Genomic DNA, 17,671 nt, shown 5'->3' on the forward strand with positions numbered 1-17,671 from the left:
CCGGCCGAGCTTCCAGGTTCCCTGGACCCCTGCTCGAGCCTACCTGATTTTGAAAATCAATCATTTGGAGAAAAGGCCAGCAGTCCCTTCCATCTCGGGGGGCCCACCCCTGTGGGTGCCCTCAGGATGAGGGGCGGGGGGCCCATCGAATGCCAGCATGGACCTGGCACCAGGCTGTGGGGGAACTGTTTCCCTTCCAGAATCCCGAAACGAGGTCAAACCCCTTTGGCTTCATGTGTGCTTCAGCGTGAGATAGTCCTGTTAGCTAGAGAACGTCCCAAAGCAGACGTAGATCCTGCAGCACACCGGGGCATTGAAACAACAGGAGAGGGGGGCTTTCTTTTCTTTTCTTTTCTTTTTTTTTCTCTTTGGTAATAAATTTGTTTATTCAGCAAATGTAATTGCGTTTTTTTTTGTTTTTGTTTTTCCCATAAACCATTTAGCATTTCAGCTCAAGAAATGCCAACCTCCCCCGGCAGTTCCACAGGCAGAAATGCTTACTGAGGATGAGGATTTTGAAATAGGTAATGAGTTCTTTGTTACAATATCACCAGCTTGCCCCATCTTTTTTCTTTTTTTTTTTTAACACACCCACCCCTCAACACAGTAGTTACTCAGATGAGTAGATGAGTATTTGTCGGAAATATCCCAGAGCATTGCTGGGGAGTCCGACGTAGAGGTCATGTATCAAATAAATGTGTTTTTCTTCCCTCACCTCCTTTTTGCCATTTGAGTCTTGCTTTTGTCCTTTGGAACACATCCCCACCCGCATTCACTAGTTTGTGTTTTTTCTTCTAAATAAAGTTTCCAGTGACAGACTTAGTTATTTGTGTTCAGTTAGAAAAGCATGTTCATGCCCTAGAAGGGCTTCATCATTTGTAGCTTAGATAACGATGAGTCTAACTTTGACCTTTCATTGAAACTGGGATGTAATTGGTGAGTATATTTAATGATAATATTTAGAAATTGTGCTTCATCATCCTATATTAATGGCGTATTTCATTAAATAATCATCAGGTCACATTAGGAAACCAGCCGTGGCATATGCTTGTGGTCTAATTGCTGTGACCCAGGATTTCTCTGTCTCGGCTACGAATCCAACACCCTGTTCTCACCCCATGTTTCAGACCACTGGTCAAAACAAACCACGTGATCCAATTTCTGCTCTACTCATAATGGCTCAGTTAATGGGAACATGGTGCTAATTAGGCCAAGGTCACGGGTTAGCCCTCTCTGGATGCATTAAAGCCATTCTTCTCTCCATCCTTGAATCCCAAGCAACCCCAGTTCACTTTCTTTTTTTTTGTTTCAATCGTAATCATGGTGGGAAGGGGTGCGAACGTAGACACACCAGTCTGTGAAAAAGCCCTCGGTGCAGCCTCTGCTGATATTAGTCAGGACAGCATTTTTATAACCGAAGAAGTGAAAATGGCACCTTTTGATTGGACAGGCTAAAGAGGACTACCTCTGTTCACTGACTCGATTCATTAAGTCTCCATCTATATGTTTAAAAGGTTCACACGCTGTGTGTGTCATGGAAACATACTAATTCCCAGGCATGTTGGGTTTGACTCTTGCAGGGGATTTTGTGAAGTACCAGTGCCACCCCGGGTTCACGTTGTCTGGGACAGACACGCTGACCTGCAAGCTCAGCGCCCAGCTGCAGTTCGAAGGCTCCCTCCCCACCTGTGAAGGTACGCACCACCTGGTCTGCACACGGACTCGTTCAGCATGGGAAACCGGATGGCTCTTGTGGGTCTAGGCTTTTCTTGGATGGCTCCGGCCTCAGTCACTGTGTTATGACCTCCTTGCCACTAAAGCTACCTGCGAACACAACTATCTAATCACCTTTCTCTTTTAGCTATCTTTAAAGACAAATCAAAAGCATATCATAGAAAAGGTCTTTTTTTTCCCCCCAAGTTTGTCAGAAAAATTTCAAACATAAGGCAAAGTTGAAATAATCTAGAAATAAAAATCTGACTACCTACTACATAGGTTCCACCGTTAATGAACTAGAGACATCCTTTGTTATGTGTCTGTTATCTTTCTATCATCCATTAATTGTTACTTTTAATGAACTTCAAGGCAAATCACAGGTATCACTATGATTCCCTCTAAATACATTAATATGCATAAAATTATCTAGTTTACTATTTTCCTGTAAAATTATTAAACATTGAAATGCATATATGTTGCATACAAGAAGATAACACACATTCCATATATTCACTTATCTTTAAAATAAATAGAGCATTAGAATAACAGAAATCATAAAATAGCAGAAGATTTGAATCTATTGAGTCCACTGATTGGAGTATAATGAGATCACTTAAAAATATTTGAAATGCTCCACTCTCAAGTAGTATTGGTAGGAAAAAAATATAAATAAGTTAAAATGGCTCTATGTAAGTCACATGTGTCATGGTTTGGCCAATCAAAAAGTCTTACAAATTAGAATAGTTTTTATTTTGTGACTTCAAAATCACAATAAACATTCAATTCATTTAAAGAATGGAACCTTTGCATTTTCAAGGAATTTAAATATTATCATTCATTAGGGATAACGAAGCCCCTAAAAGGGCTCAAAATTTAGGAAGAGAAGACCCAGTGACTCTAGATTCCCAGCAAGTGACCACAGATAAATCATTAATCCCTTGGGCTCCAGTCTGTAAGGAGGATGGTTAATTTGCCTTATTTATGGGATTTTGGTAAAGATGCAGAGACTATTAAATGAATTATCCTTAGTGTTTTGTAATGTTAATTATCTGCCCTAGTAAGAGGCAACTTTCTTTGTATTACACTAGTATTGATTTTACAAGTGCTGGCACCCGGGGATTGATTATTTTAGAATGTGCACTTCCTTTGTGCTTTCTCATTTTGAATGAGACGGAACCCTAGTCATCCAGGGAGAGGGAGACAATTTTCAACATCTGAAGGAAATCAGGAAAGAAGTGGTTTTAAATAACCATAATAACTCAGCCTAATTCTAAGAAAAACTGCTTTCAAATCATACCCCTGGGGAGAGCCGGTGGGTGCAGGCAAAGACCGTCCTCTCGGGAGCTCGCCCTCTTTGGCCCGCTGTCTGCTTTACCCGCTCATAGGACCCACGTAGTTGTGGGGTCACGGACACTCTGCCTCACACCTGCCTCACTTCAACTTGAGGCACCGCACGTGGTGCTGAGTCTGGAGATGGAGCCATTACTTTCTTAGAAAGTAATCAGTGGGTCGGGACCATGTTACATCAGCAACACCCACCTACGGTGGATTTTTTTTTTTTTCTCAAGGTGCAAGGGGTTATGAAATGTTCATCCTTTTCCATTTTAGATACAAATTAATGGGGGTAAACCTTCACATATTTGGGGCACATTTTCATTTCAACCAACAGTCTTTATGTTTCTCCACATCAATTACTTCAAGTAAGGAGGCCTTAGCTGCTGAGTGGGGAAAGGCTTACATATTCATTTAACATGCTACTCCAGAAAGGAGAAAAATACTTCATTATGTTGGCTATCCTCAAGATTAACGTCGTTTTTATTTAAATGAAATTAATTCACGACAGTCCAGGAACAGAGTAAATCAGCACAACCTGAGCACCGTTCTCTAAATCACTCGGCCTCACACATGGTTCAAGGAAGACTCTGCTAACAAGACACATTCTCTGTCCTCAGGCCAGAGGCTCCCACGTCCTACTGCACGCGGAGCAATTACTACAAAGGATAACGCAGTTTGCTTCTCTTTCAATTCACGAGTAAATATGTTTAAAACAAGCCGAGAGTTATCTTAGCTGCCATTCCCTAAATACATTATTTTAAAAAAGAAAATGGGGGCTCGGATGTCTCTTATCACATAAGCATTTAATGACAGTCTTTCTATTATTTGGTTGGGCTCAAGGGGAAGGAGTGTACAATCCCCCCAATAAATTATTGGTGGGAAATTGTGTGAGTTATGAGTCCTACTAGGGTCTTCTTTGAAAATTATGACCACTCTTAGGGTGATTGATTGTTCCTTAGGAAGAGTGGGAGCAAATCATTCCTTGAAAGTTAGCATCCTATGCAGATAAATAATACCTCGTTGGATGCTCATCTTAGAAAACACAGAGTGAGGGTCTGGAATATTTTCCAGCACCACCAAGTGATTCTCTCCTCCTCTCTGAACACTGGCTGAGTGCCCTACGGTTGAAATCAATTCTGACACTCTCTATGTGGACACAGTGTCCGGCCCCCACAGGTTAAGGGCTCAGTCCTAAAAGACAGCTCCCCCTTTGAGAGGCCAGTCACAAATCCAGGTTGTCACCTGTGCTCCTGACTGACCTGCTATAGATAAGAAGTCCTCACAATCGCTTCTTTGGGTTTTATCCTACTTAATAATGGCTCACATAACCTATGGGAACATTGATTTACATTTACCAGTTATATCCTTGGTGGTTAGAATTGTATTCTGTATCCTTTATTGTATGAAGGGTACTAATGAGCAGTCAGATGAAGAGGTGCAGGGTTCAGGGCCTGGAAGGGGTCTCAGCAATGGAGCTTCTGCTCCCTGGAATTGGGCTGTAAGAATGTTCATCAAGCTAATCTCACCCCCTCTCCCTCTCAAACCCACTGCTTCACCAGAGGTCTGTGAGTGGGGCAGGAATTTCCAGCCCACTCATCACTGGGGCTTTCTGGTGACCAGCCCCATCCTGAGTGGGGCTACCGAGGGCCCCACCCTGAGTCACCTTATTAGGTAAACTCAGGTGTAATTCAAGGGGGCTCCTCAGGACAAAAATACTTTCAATATGCAGGAGATCCCAAATGTTTTAGAACCTCTGCCAGGAACGCAGGACAGAGGCCAAGTATATTTTATGCTAGAAGAATGTCCCAGAAGTGACTTTCCTCGTGTTAAGGAAAGAAGAGCACTTCAAAAAGTAAAGAGAAGCAGTGACAAAGTTCTTTGACAAGAAAGGGCGTGTGGAGTGCCCAGGGAAGACGAGATGACTCCGACCACTCTGCTCTTAGGGTGTGTTTGGGGAAGACTCATTAAGTGGATGGAAACCTAAAAAGTGGGCCAACTTTCAAAGGTCTTCAGGGGCACCTGGAAGGCCCCATTGATTAATCATCTGACTCTTGGTTTCATCTCAGGTCATGATTTCAGGTCTTGGGATTGAGCCCTACGTGGGGTCTGTGCTCAGTGGCGAGTCTGCCTAAGATTCTCTCTCCCCTGCCACTCCCCATACTCTGCTCATGCTCTCTCAAGCTCCCTCCCTTGCTCTCAAATAAATAAATACATCTTAAAAAGTAACAAGGTCTCCAGTATCAGGTAGCTTCAGCCTGTGGACAGTGCAGATCCATCATTGGTTTTTAAAATATTCAACCTAAAACATGGAAACATATGTTGTCAGTGAACACTGGAGACAACCAGTGCCCTTCAGATAATGAGCATTTCATGGAAAGCTCAGGCGTGACCATAATACCCACCTCAAGAGCTTCAGGTGACGGCTTTCCCACTTGTTCATAGAGTTCTCTTTCCCAATTCTCTGGGACCTATGGATGCTTATAAGAATTCATTTTAATTATTAATATGAACTAATTTTTGACTGCACTGCTTCTGCCAAAGCCCCGCGAGCTGCATTGAATAACGCACTTTGGTTTTAAGCCTCACATTTAATGTTTCTTCAAAAATAAGCTAAGGGAATAACTCATGCAGAGGTGTGGTGATTCAGAACTCAGGTGAATGTCTCAGAGAGGCCCTTTCCTTCCAAGGTGTCTGATGGGAACCTCACACAGATGCTCCCCATACTGGGAGGTAGCAAGTGTCCCCCGCGGAGATGGGGTGTGTTTACACTGTGAGTGCTGATGGAGAAACGCACAGCCGGGCTGGGCCCGTGGAAAGCCTGCAGTCTCTGAACGTTTCCCACTGTGGGTGGGCGTTGCTCCTGGCAACAGGTTTGCAGCAAGGGACAGGAAGGAGTAGGCACCTAGGAAGGAGCAAGAGAAACAAAGGAATCAAAAACACGCTCACTCCCAGGGAGACATACCCAAGTGCATTTTAAAACGATGAATAGGTCTGGAAAAAATATTAAGTGTTATAAGCAAAAGGAAACAAAGAATGTCACATATTTTCATTGAATCTTCTCTAAGCATCAGAAGCAGCACATTGAGGAAAATGGAGGGAATAAAAATAACTGTGCTTAAGATTGTGCTTGTGATTTTTCACCACTCACAGCTCTCAAACCCTGTCCGCTCTCCAGGTGGCTTCCAGCCACTTAGCAGACAGTTTCCTGTTTCTGGATGACACCAAGTTCCAGTGTTGCCTAATAACTATAGTGGTGGTGATGAAATCAGAAGGAGGCGGTTTGGGCTAAAGGCTTCCCATGTGTAATAACAGCAGGATGAACTGTGCGGGGGTAGCGGCACCTTTATTCAGGAGGAGGAACGCGCGGGGTCAGACCATCCCAGGCCTTGAAACACCTTTGGCCCCTGTACTGCTTCAGCCCGAAGGAAAGCATTTACATGTGTCTATCTAATTATGACCCGACAAGTAGCTTTATTGCTCTCCGGTCTCATCGGAGCAGAGGAACGCTCTGACTCTCACTGCGAAGTCAAAGCAGGTCCGTGGAGAATCTCCAACCCCAGGCCCTCACGAATGCCTCCAGATAGAAAATCTATTTTTTATATTGTGTTCTCTTAGAAAATGCCAAAATGTTCATTTTTTAAAGGGCATAGTATATTTTACAGGGTGATCTTAGCACCATCACAGAGGAAATTACTTTCTAAACTAAATTGCTTTAGGCTGACTGTCTTGAATTATTATTTTTATATATAACTTACCTTTAATTAACATTGTAAATATTCTTAAAAATCTACCTAAAATATTTCTTTATTAAAAGGACTCTGTGAAATGATTCATCTTTGGTGATCTTATGCATAAACATTTTCTAAATGTTAAGGTACATCTGAATAAGAACACCAAGATAAATGAAAGAAAAAAACGGCAAAATTGCCTTTTAATAAGACAGTTACTTAAATTAGAATGTATTGCATAAATTTTGCCCATCTGTTTGGGAAATTATATCAAAATATATGTAGTAAGAATATAAATTTAATTAATCAATATAAAGTTATTTAACTAGTTGCATTTAATAAATGTAAATTTAATGTCATTAGTTAAAAGGAGATACTTCAACCAATAAGGCACAATTTCCTCTAACAAAAGCTCCTTTTCATGAAGGAAAAGCTGATCATTTAACCTTAAAATTTTATGAATAGTTTTGCTATATCTGTGTTTACCTTTGAATCATTATCAATATATTATATATTTTTTTCTTGATAGTTGTATAAATAAACTGTTTCTGGAAGATAAATTATCAATGAAATAAACTACTAATTAGGAGACTGGTGATTTTCCTTTGTGTGTTCATACCTATGTGGATCAGTTTTATTTTGAAAGCCTTAAGTAAAGAAAATAGGAAAGCAGGAGGGAAAAAAAGTGTGTCAGTGTGCCCACTGCACTGTCTTTTTTTTTAAAGATTTTATTTATATATTTATTCATGAGAGACACAGAGAGAGACAGAGACACAAGCAGAGGGAGAAGCAGGCTCCATGCAGGAAGCCCGATGTGGGACTCACCCTGAGCCAAAGGCAGATGCTCTACTGCTGACCCCCCCAGGTGTCCCCCCTACTCTGTCTTAATGATTCATTTGTAATGCTAAACTGACAAACAATTCATTATAATAAATTGATCCTTTAGAAATCACTACTGTTACTTGACCTTGTATCAACCCAGAGATCCAATATGGCTTTCAGCCCAGGTCTCTGACTCATCTCTTATCACGGTCCCAAACAATTTTTAAACATCCAGTGTTCAAAAATAACTATCCTAAATACAATTAAAAGCATAATCAAAGGCAAAAAATAAATACAGTTTATCTATTACTGTATGCAGTTGCGCAATGTTTTTGTAATATTACATTGAGAAGGTGAAGTCTTACTTGGTAGCTGAATTGGGAAAACATGAGATCCTAGGATCAAATCCATAATGCACCTGCTCCAAGTCAAGGTGTCTGCGCAATAAAGTCATAGAAAGTTCCTAGAGTGAAAGGTACATGGTAATCACTCCTCTCTCAGCACGTCCCCCCTTCACACACAGAGGGTCATCAGCGGGTGAAGCAAGTGTGTGAAGCAACACACTTGCTTCACCACCTTTTTCCAGATAGAGGAAACTTTCAGGTTCCATGTTTCTTTTCAATTTGGCGCCTTTATCACACTTGGCTACCCCACGCTTGTGTCAGTGGCATAGTCTCTTTGACCCTACATTTCCTTAGAGGTAAATGGGATCTATCTATGTGTCTTTGTATCTACCTAATGATCCTTATATTGACATATGTATTATACACACACACACACACACACACACACACGTGTGTGTGTATATAATTCTTGTTTAAATCATAAGATGGTATTAAAATGTTACTCGTTATTATTGACTGTTGTTCTCCTGCTCTGTTTGTGCCCTGTATTAAATTTGGCCATAGCTCATTAGGATTGGTCCCCCACCACCATCATTGGCTTAAAAATAGGAATAGAAACAGGAATAGAAACTCTCCTATTGAAATCGGATTCATTTTGTTAAGGAAAACTTTTCCCGGTATTTTTCTCATTAGCACAATGCCCTGCAAATGAAGTCCGGACAGAGTCTTCTGGAGTCATCCTCAGTCCAGGTTACCCAGGCAACTATTTTAACTCCCAGACATGCTCATGGAGTATTAGAGTGGAACCAAACTATAACATCACCATCTTTGTGGATACATTCCAAAGTGAAAAGCAGTTTGACGCCCTGGAAGTATTTGATGGTAAGTTTCTTCTTCTTCTTCTTTTTTTTTTTTTTAACCTACCAATGACCTTTACATAGTGTGATAAAAACACCATCATGACGTTTTTGTTACACAAGGATTTTCAAATACTCTTGAGTTAAATTTTATCTCCCCCAAACAGAACATGAATTATTCCTGCACTTGTGCCATCTCAAGAGTCTGTGGAACGTGAACATACTTTTGTTAATGTTTCGACTTTTAAGCGATTAATATACCAGTGATGCACTCTGAAAATGTCCTGAATTTACTTGAAGCATTATTTAATTCTTTCATGTGGGGATTTACAATAGATGACCTCATCCAGCTCTTCCTTTCTCTCTTTCTAAGTATTCTATTGATTTAGAAGATATTTTAGGAAACTTAAGAGAACTAAAGGTACTTTAAGCAATTTAAACAATTATTTTGCTAGAACTATATAAAAATAGTGGCTCCCAGAGATTTATAAATGATAAATGCTACAGGATTCTTTAATGTCTGATTTAAAAAAAAAATACAATGCAGTTACCCAATGTTAATACTATTTTCAGCTCTAGTCTTACACATTTTTACACATTTCTAATGAATTTATTAATATAAGAATGACATTCTTAAAAGTAGCATGTGGCTGAATTATCAATTTGAAATGGAGATGATGGTAATATTTTTCTTTGTATAGAAGCATTATAATAGCCCCGAAAATTAGACCAAGATACAATTATGGCCGTACATAATAACTAGGCTTTTGCATGTTTTGATGGACTCATCACTGGGTTCAGTAAAATAACAATCAGCTAAGAAAAAAAAAATACTGTAATTGATTCTGTGTGTGTGTGTCTATGCCCTCTACTTCCTTGAAGAATCCTAATAGTCAAGTTGTTCATATGGGTAGACACCGCATGAATCAGTTCATGTATTTCCTAAGATCATGAGCTAGTAAATTGGAAATAAATTCACACTTACATATGTAGAAACAGCAGTATTTTCATTTTCAGAGTGTTTTTTTAAGTGTATGTTAAACAAGCATGGGCTACTGAAGACTTCTTCTGTGGTCTTTAGGATGGAAAGACATAATTTATTAGCCAGGCACAAAAATGGAATTCTTACGTCAATGAGAAACCAGGTAAACTCAGTTCTGAGGTCAATTAGGTGACATACAAGAATAAAGTAGGTGAGGAGCCCGCTTGCAGGAATGTGCATGTGTGTATACATATTCCTATCACGCTGTACGTAATGAAATATATTTACATAATTATTTTAAATCTGTCCACGTTCCCTTGTTTGACCATAGTTGAATTGGAATTTAGATTACAGTGTTTTTTCTGCTTCCAATTGCAGGAGCAGTCATTACCAGTATTTTTTCCTAAGTGCTTGTTTGATCCCCCCAAAATATGGGTGGATCACACCCATTACAAACCACAAAGCAGATAACAGAGAGAAATATCAAAGCAGATGCTGTTAAAATTACCAGAGATCCATGGTTAGCTTTGTTCTAGTCTCAAAGATTTGTCTATAAAATTAACGGGCAGAGTTTTATATGAATATTTTATCAAGTGTTAGCATTTTTCTTGCATCATCATGTTTATTGCACCTTTCTCTGTTCTGTAAGATAGTGGTTCTTTACAGCTAATGAGTTGGTTAAAAAAAAAAAACGCGTTGAAAATATTGCTTTTAGACTTTATTATCCCAGGAGTATATTTCTGTCTGAAGCTCCAGAAGTGGATATTCCTCAATTTAAATACATACATACATACATACATACATACATACATAATAGAACTCAACTGAGAAAGGTGTCGACATAAAGATTGTGGCGTTCACTTGTAAAATGCTTAATAGTGTCCATGCTGGGGCAGAGGCTCCGTAGTGGCTCTGTATTGTACACGTGCTGAGCTGGATGTGTATTTTCAAAGTCCTTGGAGTCCTTGGACTCCAAGCTGTTTACATGTTATGCAAAGAGAACAGATGGAGAGTGATGAATAATTAGTTGCTGGATTAAGAACACCTGAAGCTTTCCTCTTGAGTACTGTCACGAGAAGTGATATCGTAAAACTTCATAAATGCAGGTTAATTTCCGACTGGTATTTTATTTTAGAATAGATAGTATCTCTTTAGACACAACGGAAAACCAGCACACAAAACACATTAGTCTTCTTTAATCATAAAATATGGTCGTCCTTTTATGGGACATCTTCCAGGAAACTGGGAAGTAGCATCTTATCTGATCCTACTTTGCTCCAGCAAAACTCAACATCGCCTGGTTCATCCCCAATGTACTAGTTTTTTGAATTTGTTGACTAGGGTTACCATCCCAAAGTGACAACACGGAGGGGCTGAGGCAGCAGAAACGTGTTTCCTCCCAGTCCTGGAGGCAGGAAGTCCAGGACGCAAGTGTGGGCAGGGCTGGTTTCTCCTAGGCCCCTCTCCCTGGCGTGTGGGTACCGTCTGTCCTCATGTCCCCTCCGCCCCTCGGTGTGTGTCCGTGTCCTGATCTCTTCTCTGTGCAGGTCTCCAGGCCTACTAGATTAGGGTTCATTCCAGGGTCCTCAGCTGACTTTAATGACCTATTTAAAGACCTCACCTCCAGGTATAGTCACACTCGGAGATACTGACCTATAACATATGCATTTGCAGGACCACAATTCTGGCCAGGACAGACATTTTTTTTTTTTTTAATAATTTGAACCACTCTCATTGGTGTTACACAAAAAGTGAAGTTGTGGTTTCCTGGTCCCTTTGCATGAATAAAAATCCTACCTACAACTCTCAATGCTAGTCTCGTACCCTGATAACATCTGGCAGTGAGGACCACATTCTCCCACCCATAATGTGCTCCCTGAGAGTGACCTGCATGATATAGAAAAGCCACCCAGATGTCAGACTAGGAGGTAGCGCTGAGTTCTCCAGTGGAGGCTGTTGTAGCTGATGCCCAGGAAGTGCGAACGCAGCTTCTGTACTCCGGAAAGCAATTCCTCCCAGGAAGTGACATCAAGTCATGGTGCCAAGAGTCATGCCAAGAGTTAGCGGACTGTATGCTGCACTTGCTTCTATTAACTATATTTTAGATATTGACTTTGTGACTTGAATTTTTAAAAATTTCAAATGTACCAAAAGGTGAAAAAATTTAAAAATACCGATGTGGACTCATTACTTGATGTAATGAATTTTAGGGTTTTTGTCAAATTTACCATAGGCTCTGTTTTTTGGTTTTTTGTTTTTGTTTTGTTTTGTTTTGTTTTTGTTTTTTTAAGAGGCAGGGAGCACAGAGAAATTCAGGGACTCCACTTATATCCTATACCATGTGCGCCTCTCCTAGAAGGAAATAGTACTGAAGGGGACAGGGTGGTGGGTCACGCTTTGTACATGTTCTATGGTTCCTTCTCTACCTCTGTCCATCTGTCTGTCTATCATGTAACTGCGCATCTCTGGTTATACCATGTCCTACCTACACACACATACACATAATTTATATATGGCACACCTTTGAATTTTTACACAATTGCTATCATATTTAACTACAGTTATATTTCTTCAGTCATCAATATGCTGTTTTAAGAATCGCCTATGCCAGTAGGTGTTTATCTAGCTCATTAATTTTAAATGTGCATAGAATTCCTTTTCATGGCACTTGTAATTCTTTTCTAAGATGTCAAAATGCTACTTAGGATCTAGGTTTTGCTATGCTGAGACAATGCTGGAGGAAACTTTTGGCTATAAAAATAACACTAGCGCACATGTGCTGAAGTTTATAAAAATATCATGGACCCTCAGTTTTATTGGACATTACAGAATTGCTCTCCACAGTTATTTTACTAATTTATCCTTCTACCAGTATCACATGAAAGTCTGTAATTCCCCATATGCTTACAAGAGTGTCCATACTAATGATGATAAATAAATCTCATTTATTTTAATAGCTCCTATTTTACAGGTAAGGTTCATGTGATCTACTTAGTGTGTGTTAACAATGTGAGATTATTTTGACTGGTTATTATTTTTTGATTGTTTATTTTTTTTAATTAGGGAGTATATTTTTTGTTTTATTCATTTGGAATTCTGTTTCCTTTGAAATAAGTAAGCAATGTGCATTTAGACTCCTAAACTTAAAAAAATGCTAACCGTGGTCTGCATTTCATAGGTGCTAGCTCATATTTGAACTTTTTTTTGTTTTTCTGTTTTGTTTAGGTTCTTCTGGTCAGAGTCCTCTGCTAGTGGTCTTAAGCGGGAACCACACTGAACAATCCAATTTTACGAGCAGGAGTAATCAGTTATATCTCCGCTGGTCCACTGATCATGCAACCAGTAAAAAAGGATTCAAGATTCGATATACAGGTTAGTAAGTGAGGTTTAGATTTAGCATAAAAGCATTTTTAATACAAGTGATCTGCGGTAAATAAAAAAAATTGAGAGAGATTTATAATATAAACCTAATTTCCAAAGATGAGTAATTAACTCCCATAGAAATAACATTATGTGAAATTATTCTGAATGAGGAATCTCCAAACTGTAGCAGGTAAAAGAAATCATTTGTTGACCAATATGCTAAAAATTATTACTAAAATCATAAAACTTGTTTTTTTAACTTTTATTTATTTATGATAGTCAGAGAGAAACAGAGAGGCAGAGACACAGGCAGAGGGAGAAGCAGGCTCCCTGCAGGGAGCCCGATGTAGGACTCAAACCCAGGACCATGACCTAGGCCAAAGGTAGACGCTCCACCACTGAGCCACCCAGGTGCCCCAACACATAGAAAACTAATATGGGTTTACATATGTATATTTCCTATGAACATTTGTCCTCTCAACATATATTTTAATTATTCTCTGCCAGTGTTACTTATATTAATTAAACCGGTCAATATATCTATGTACATTAGATCCTGTGTACATTTGTCAATATGACCTGACCCACACCTAAGATTTACACTGTCCTACAGAAACAGTAGACAATTTAAATTCCTTAGATATGTTAATTAACTAAGAAAAAAAATCTATGCTTTTCTCAGCATCTCACTCAGCGATTTCCCATGGTGATAACTGAGATACGTTTCCCTAAGGAAGATACCCATTGGCTACATTTAACTGAGCAGTAGCTAACAGGGGATTGAGGATTCCGATGTTGGTGTTTTATGTGGTCAGTGGTGAGGAACATTCTGAGGAGGAACAGCAAAAAGTCATAGTTTTTTTTTTTTTTTTGAGTTTATTTATTTATTCACGAGACACAGAGAGAGACAGAGACACAGGCAGAGGGAGAAGCAGGCTCCATACAGGGAGCCCGACGTGGGACTCGATCCTGGGACCCCAGGATCACACCCTGAGCCTAAGGCAGACTCTTAACCACTGAGCCACCCAGGGATCCCCATAGTGGTTTTAAGAATAAGATTTCGGGATCCCTGGGTGGCACAGCAGTTTGGCGCCTGCCTTTGGCCCAGGGCGCGATCCTGGAGACCCGAGATCGAATCCCACGTCGGACTCCCGGTGCATGGAGCCTGCTTCTCCCTCTGCCTATGTCTCTGCCTCTTTCTCTCTCTCTGTGTGATTATCATAAATAAATTTTAAAAAATTAAGAATAAGATTTCAACTCTCCAGTTGGTAGACATCATGAAATATTAAAAGGTTTCAAGGTTTTGAAAAGGCTCCTGATGTGTAGACAGTGGGCATGAAATCTGGTCATTCTTTCTTGGTAAAGTCTAATAAAATACACCTAGACCTTCGTTTCTCTCCCCTTCTCTCAAAGCAGTTATTCAAAATGCTTATTAACAAAGAGCTCACAGATCAAACAGTTTCCCTTAGACTGAGCTAGGACAGTATTAGGGCAATGATTGGCTTTGTGTTCATCATGTTCCTTGATTTGAAATAAATATTGAGACCTTTAGAATTGTTTGAATTTATGTCCAATGTGCAAAACTGGACATTGCAGGGGAAATCACGGTGAACCTAATTCATCTCCTCCTATCTGCAGCAAATAAGCTAGTAGCCTGGTGATATGATTATACCTTGAATTTTAATTCATTAGAGAACAAGAATACTCTCTTTGTTAAACTGTGTTGGGAGAGTAGGAAATTGGAGAATTTCAGAGACAGCTATAAATTTTTGTTTTGTCAGTGGATGCATCTATCTTTTAACAGATTTTCATTTAAAATCCAGTGATTCCGTGACCTCTGCTAGGAGTTCATCACCAGTGGTTTTAGAGCAGTGATTAAATGAACACGCCTCTGTTATATAGCAGTGTGGGCAAGGGGGCTCGAGCCTGTAATATGACCACACGTTGTATCTTACACCCCTGCTTGACCCACATGTATGAAATACTGGTCATCCGGACATAGGATTGATATAATTGATGAACATGATTTGAAGCTGAAAGCAAAAAAACACAAAGCAAGTGCTGTCCAAAGCTGATTCTAGATGATGCAGTACAGGTGAACGCAGAGTTAGTAACGGTCCTTCGATACTAAATGAAGTGTGTGAGCTTCACTGGGACAGTGAAAGCTATAGATTGGTCACATATACATCCAGAAATTCCAGAATCTCTAACTGGCCCAGTCTTCTCCCAGAGTGGACGCCTCCCTGCTTTCCCAAGACACAACCGGCAGAGTTGGAGGACTGAGCGTTGGTCCTCTTATTTCTTACCATGGCCAGCAAACCTGTCTAGGTGGGGCCGCATGCTCTAACCTTTCCCTTTTGTTCTCAGGCCTCTAGTTCACCCCCTGGCCTCCTCCATATCTCATTCTAGGTGAGTTAGGAGGGAAAAGGTGTCTTAAAACCCTGGTGGTAGAAAAAGACTAGTAAATAGGAGAGAAAATGGACAGTTACCAGACTCAACAGGGTGAGACAATCCTGCACATTATATCCCTTAACAGATTAAACTATGACAAAAATCCCAAGTGGGACAGCCCGGGTGGCTCAGTGGTTTAGCGCCACCTTCACCCAGGGCGTGATCCCAGGATCTAGGATCAAGTCCCACGCCAGGTTCCCTGCACGGAGCCTGCTTCTCCCTATGCCTGTGTCTCTGCCTCTGTCTCTGTGTAACTCTCATGAATAAATAAATAAAATCTAAAAAACAACAACAACAACAACCCAGGTGATGTGGAATGAATTATGTGGTCTCTCTGTGTCCCTCCAGGGCCGTTACAGGTTTAATCTTCTCTCTACCTTTAGAGCAGGATCTACAGCCTACTCCTTCCTATAAATTATCTTTTTGTTTTGTTTTAACAGTTGGTAGCCAAGATGCTTGAGTATACTCATTCCTTCCCTAAAATAAATATTTTCGCTCATTCAAAACTTACAAAATTTGGTCTAGAACAAGGACATAGAAGACGGCACAGCTGATGGGGCAGTGAATTGGAAGTTTCTCGTAATGATAGTGAATTTTAACTTAATAAAAATCAGTCCTTTAAAAAAGAATTGCAGTGGTATTTCAGAAGATCACCCAGCTGCGAATATTCTCTGAGGATGCTCCTCGCAGGAGCATGGTTGACAGCCAAGGCCACACACATAGACTTTGCTTCTGGGCAATGCTATGATATGGAACCTTCAAAAAGTTTCTTCTGAACTTATTTCTAAGGAGAAGTTCAACATTAAGCATTTAGACCTGTACGTGTGCTCTTTGTATACGGACCCCCTTGGGGAAGCAGCACACTTAAAACTCCTCTTCCAAAAGGAAACACACAATTCTAGTACTTCACAACTTCCTTTATTGTTTTAATTCATCTAAAAGGAGTTTGTAGGACTGTTTGCTGCAATGAGACTGTAAGAATAAAATGTGTTTCTTTCTCTAAATGTGCAAATAACATGCAGAGCCTTTAGCCATCGGAACATTGTGTGCTGTGTACGTAGGACTGTGTTATTTTTAACAAATGCCCACCTTCAATTTTAAAAAGTTCCTACAGAGACAATGATTAAAGCTATTGTGTGATTTTTATTGACCTGGAGTGGTGCATTTTCTTCAGATCTTATTCAAGTCCCGTATGTTAAAAAGAAGCTACATATCTTACATCACTGTGCAATTCACAGACCCACTTAGCAACAGTGGAAGAAAAAGTTAATGGCTTTAATCACAAAATGTTGTAATCTTCTATTTTCTCCATTTTAATAATACTTTCCCTTTTCAGTATTGAGAATTGTTTTGTTTCAAATAAGTCCCCAGAGCGGTACCTCCACCATTTCTTATTCTGGTGGCCAATCCGCTTATTTAAGTGGGTAAGCCTTACGGGGCTGAGTGAAGGAGTTCACTCTGATGTTTCCATGTATTCTCTTATAATATTTTAGTCGGAAAGTTGAGATCTGCCTTCACATCGAGTAATAACTGTAATTTAACCTTCAAGAGGCACCCGGGTGGCTCAGTTGGTGAAGCATCTGCCATTGGCTCAGGTCATGATCCCGGGGTCCTGGGACCCAGCCCCATGTCAGCTCCCTGCTCAGCGGGGTGTCTGCTTCTCCTTCTTTGCCTTCTCCTCGCCCTCCCCTTGCTTGTGCTCTCTCTCTGTGTCAAAAAATAATAATAAAATAAAATCTTAAAAATGAATAAACTTCAAAATAAGAGATTAGACCTTGGCTCCAGACTCTTGGGATGCTTTATGGGTTTGTTGGGTTTTGTTTTTGTTATTGTTTTTGTTTTTACTTTAATTTTTTCAGAGCAGTTTTAAGTTCACAATAAAAGTGAGGAAAAGATACAGAGAGTTCTCCTGTGTCCTCTGCCCCACCCCATGCACAGCCTCCCCTACTATTAGCATCCCCACCACGTGGTGCATTTGTTATAATCGGTGAACCTACATGGACATGCCATCATCACGCAGCACCTGTGGCTTACATCAGGGTCATTGGGGTTGTACATTCCGTGGTTTGCACA

The 17,671-nt window shown here is 40.2% G+C and overlaps 1 protein-coding gene across 2 annotated transcripts in view; it reads left to right on the plus strand.

Moving 5' to 3' along the window:
- The window catches only part of CSMD1 (CUB and Sushi multiple domains 1), a 1,871,666-nt gene that overhangs the window by 1,727,106 nt on the left and 126,889 nt on the right, over window positions 1-17,671 (plus strand). For both annotated transcript variants that reach the window (XM_072763911.1, XM_072763912.1), the window contains exons 45-48: window positions 444-524; window positions 1,581-1,694; window positions 8,639-8,827; window positions 13,010-13,156. In XM_072763911.1, coding sequence (XP_072620012.1) covers window positions 444-524; window positions 1,581-1,694; window positions 8,639-8,827; window positions 13,010-13,156 — 531 coding nt within the window. The remainder of the gene's footprint in view (window positions 1-443; window positions 525-1,580; window positions 1,695-8,638; window positions 8,828-13,009; window positions 13,157-17,671) is intronic.

The sequence above is a fragment of the Vulpes vulpes genome, chromosome 7 (assembly GCF_048418805.1).
Source record: "Vulpes vulpes isolate BD-2025 chromosome 7, VulVul3, whole genome shotgun sequence".
Classification (NCBI taxonomy): domain Eukaryota; kingdom Metazoa; phylum Chordata; class Mammalia; order Carnivora; family Canidae; genus Vulpes; species Vulpes vulpes.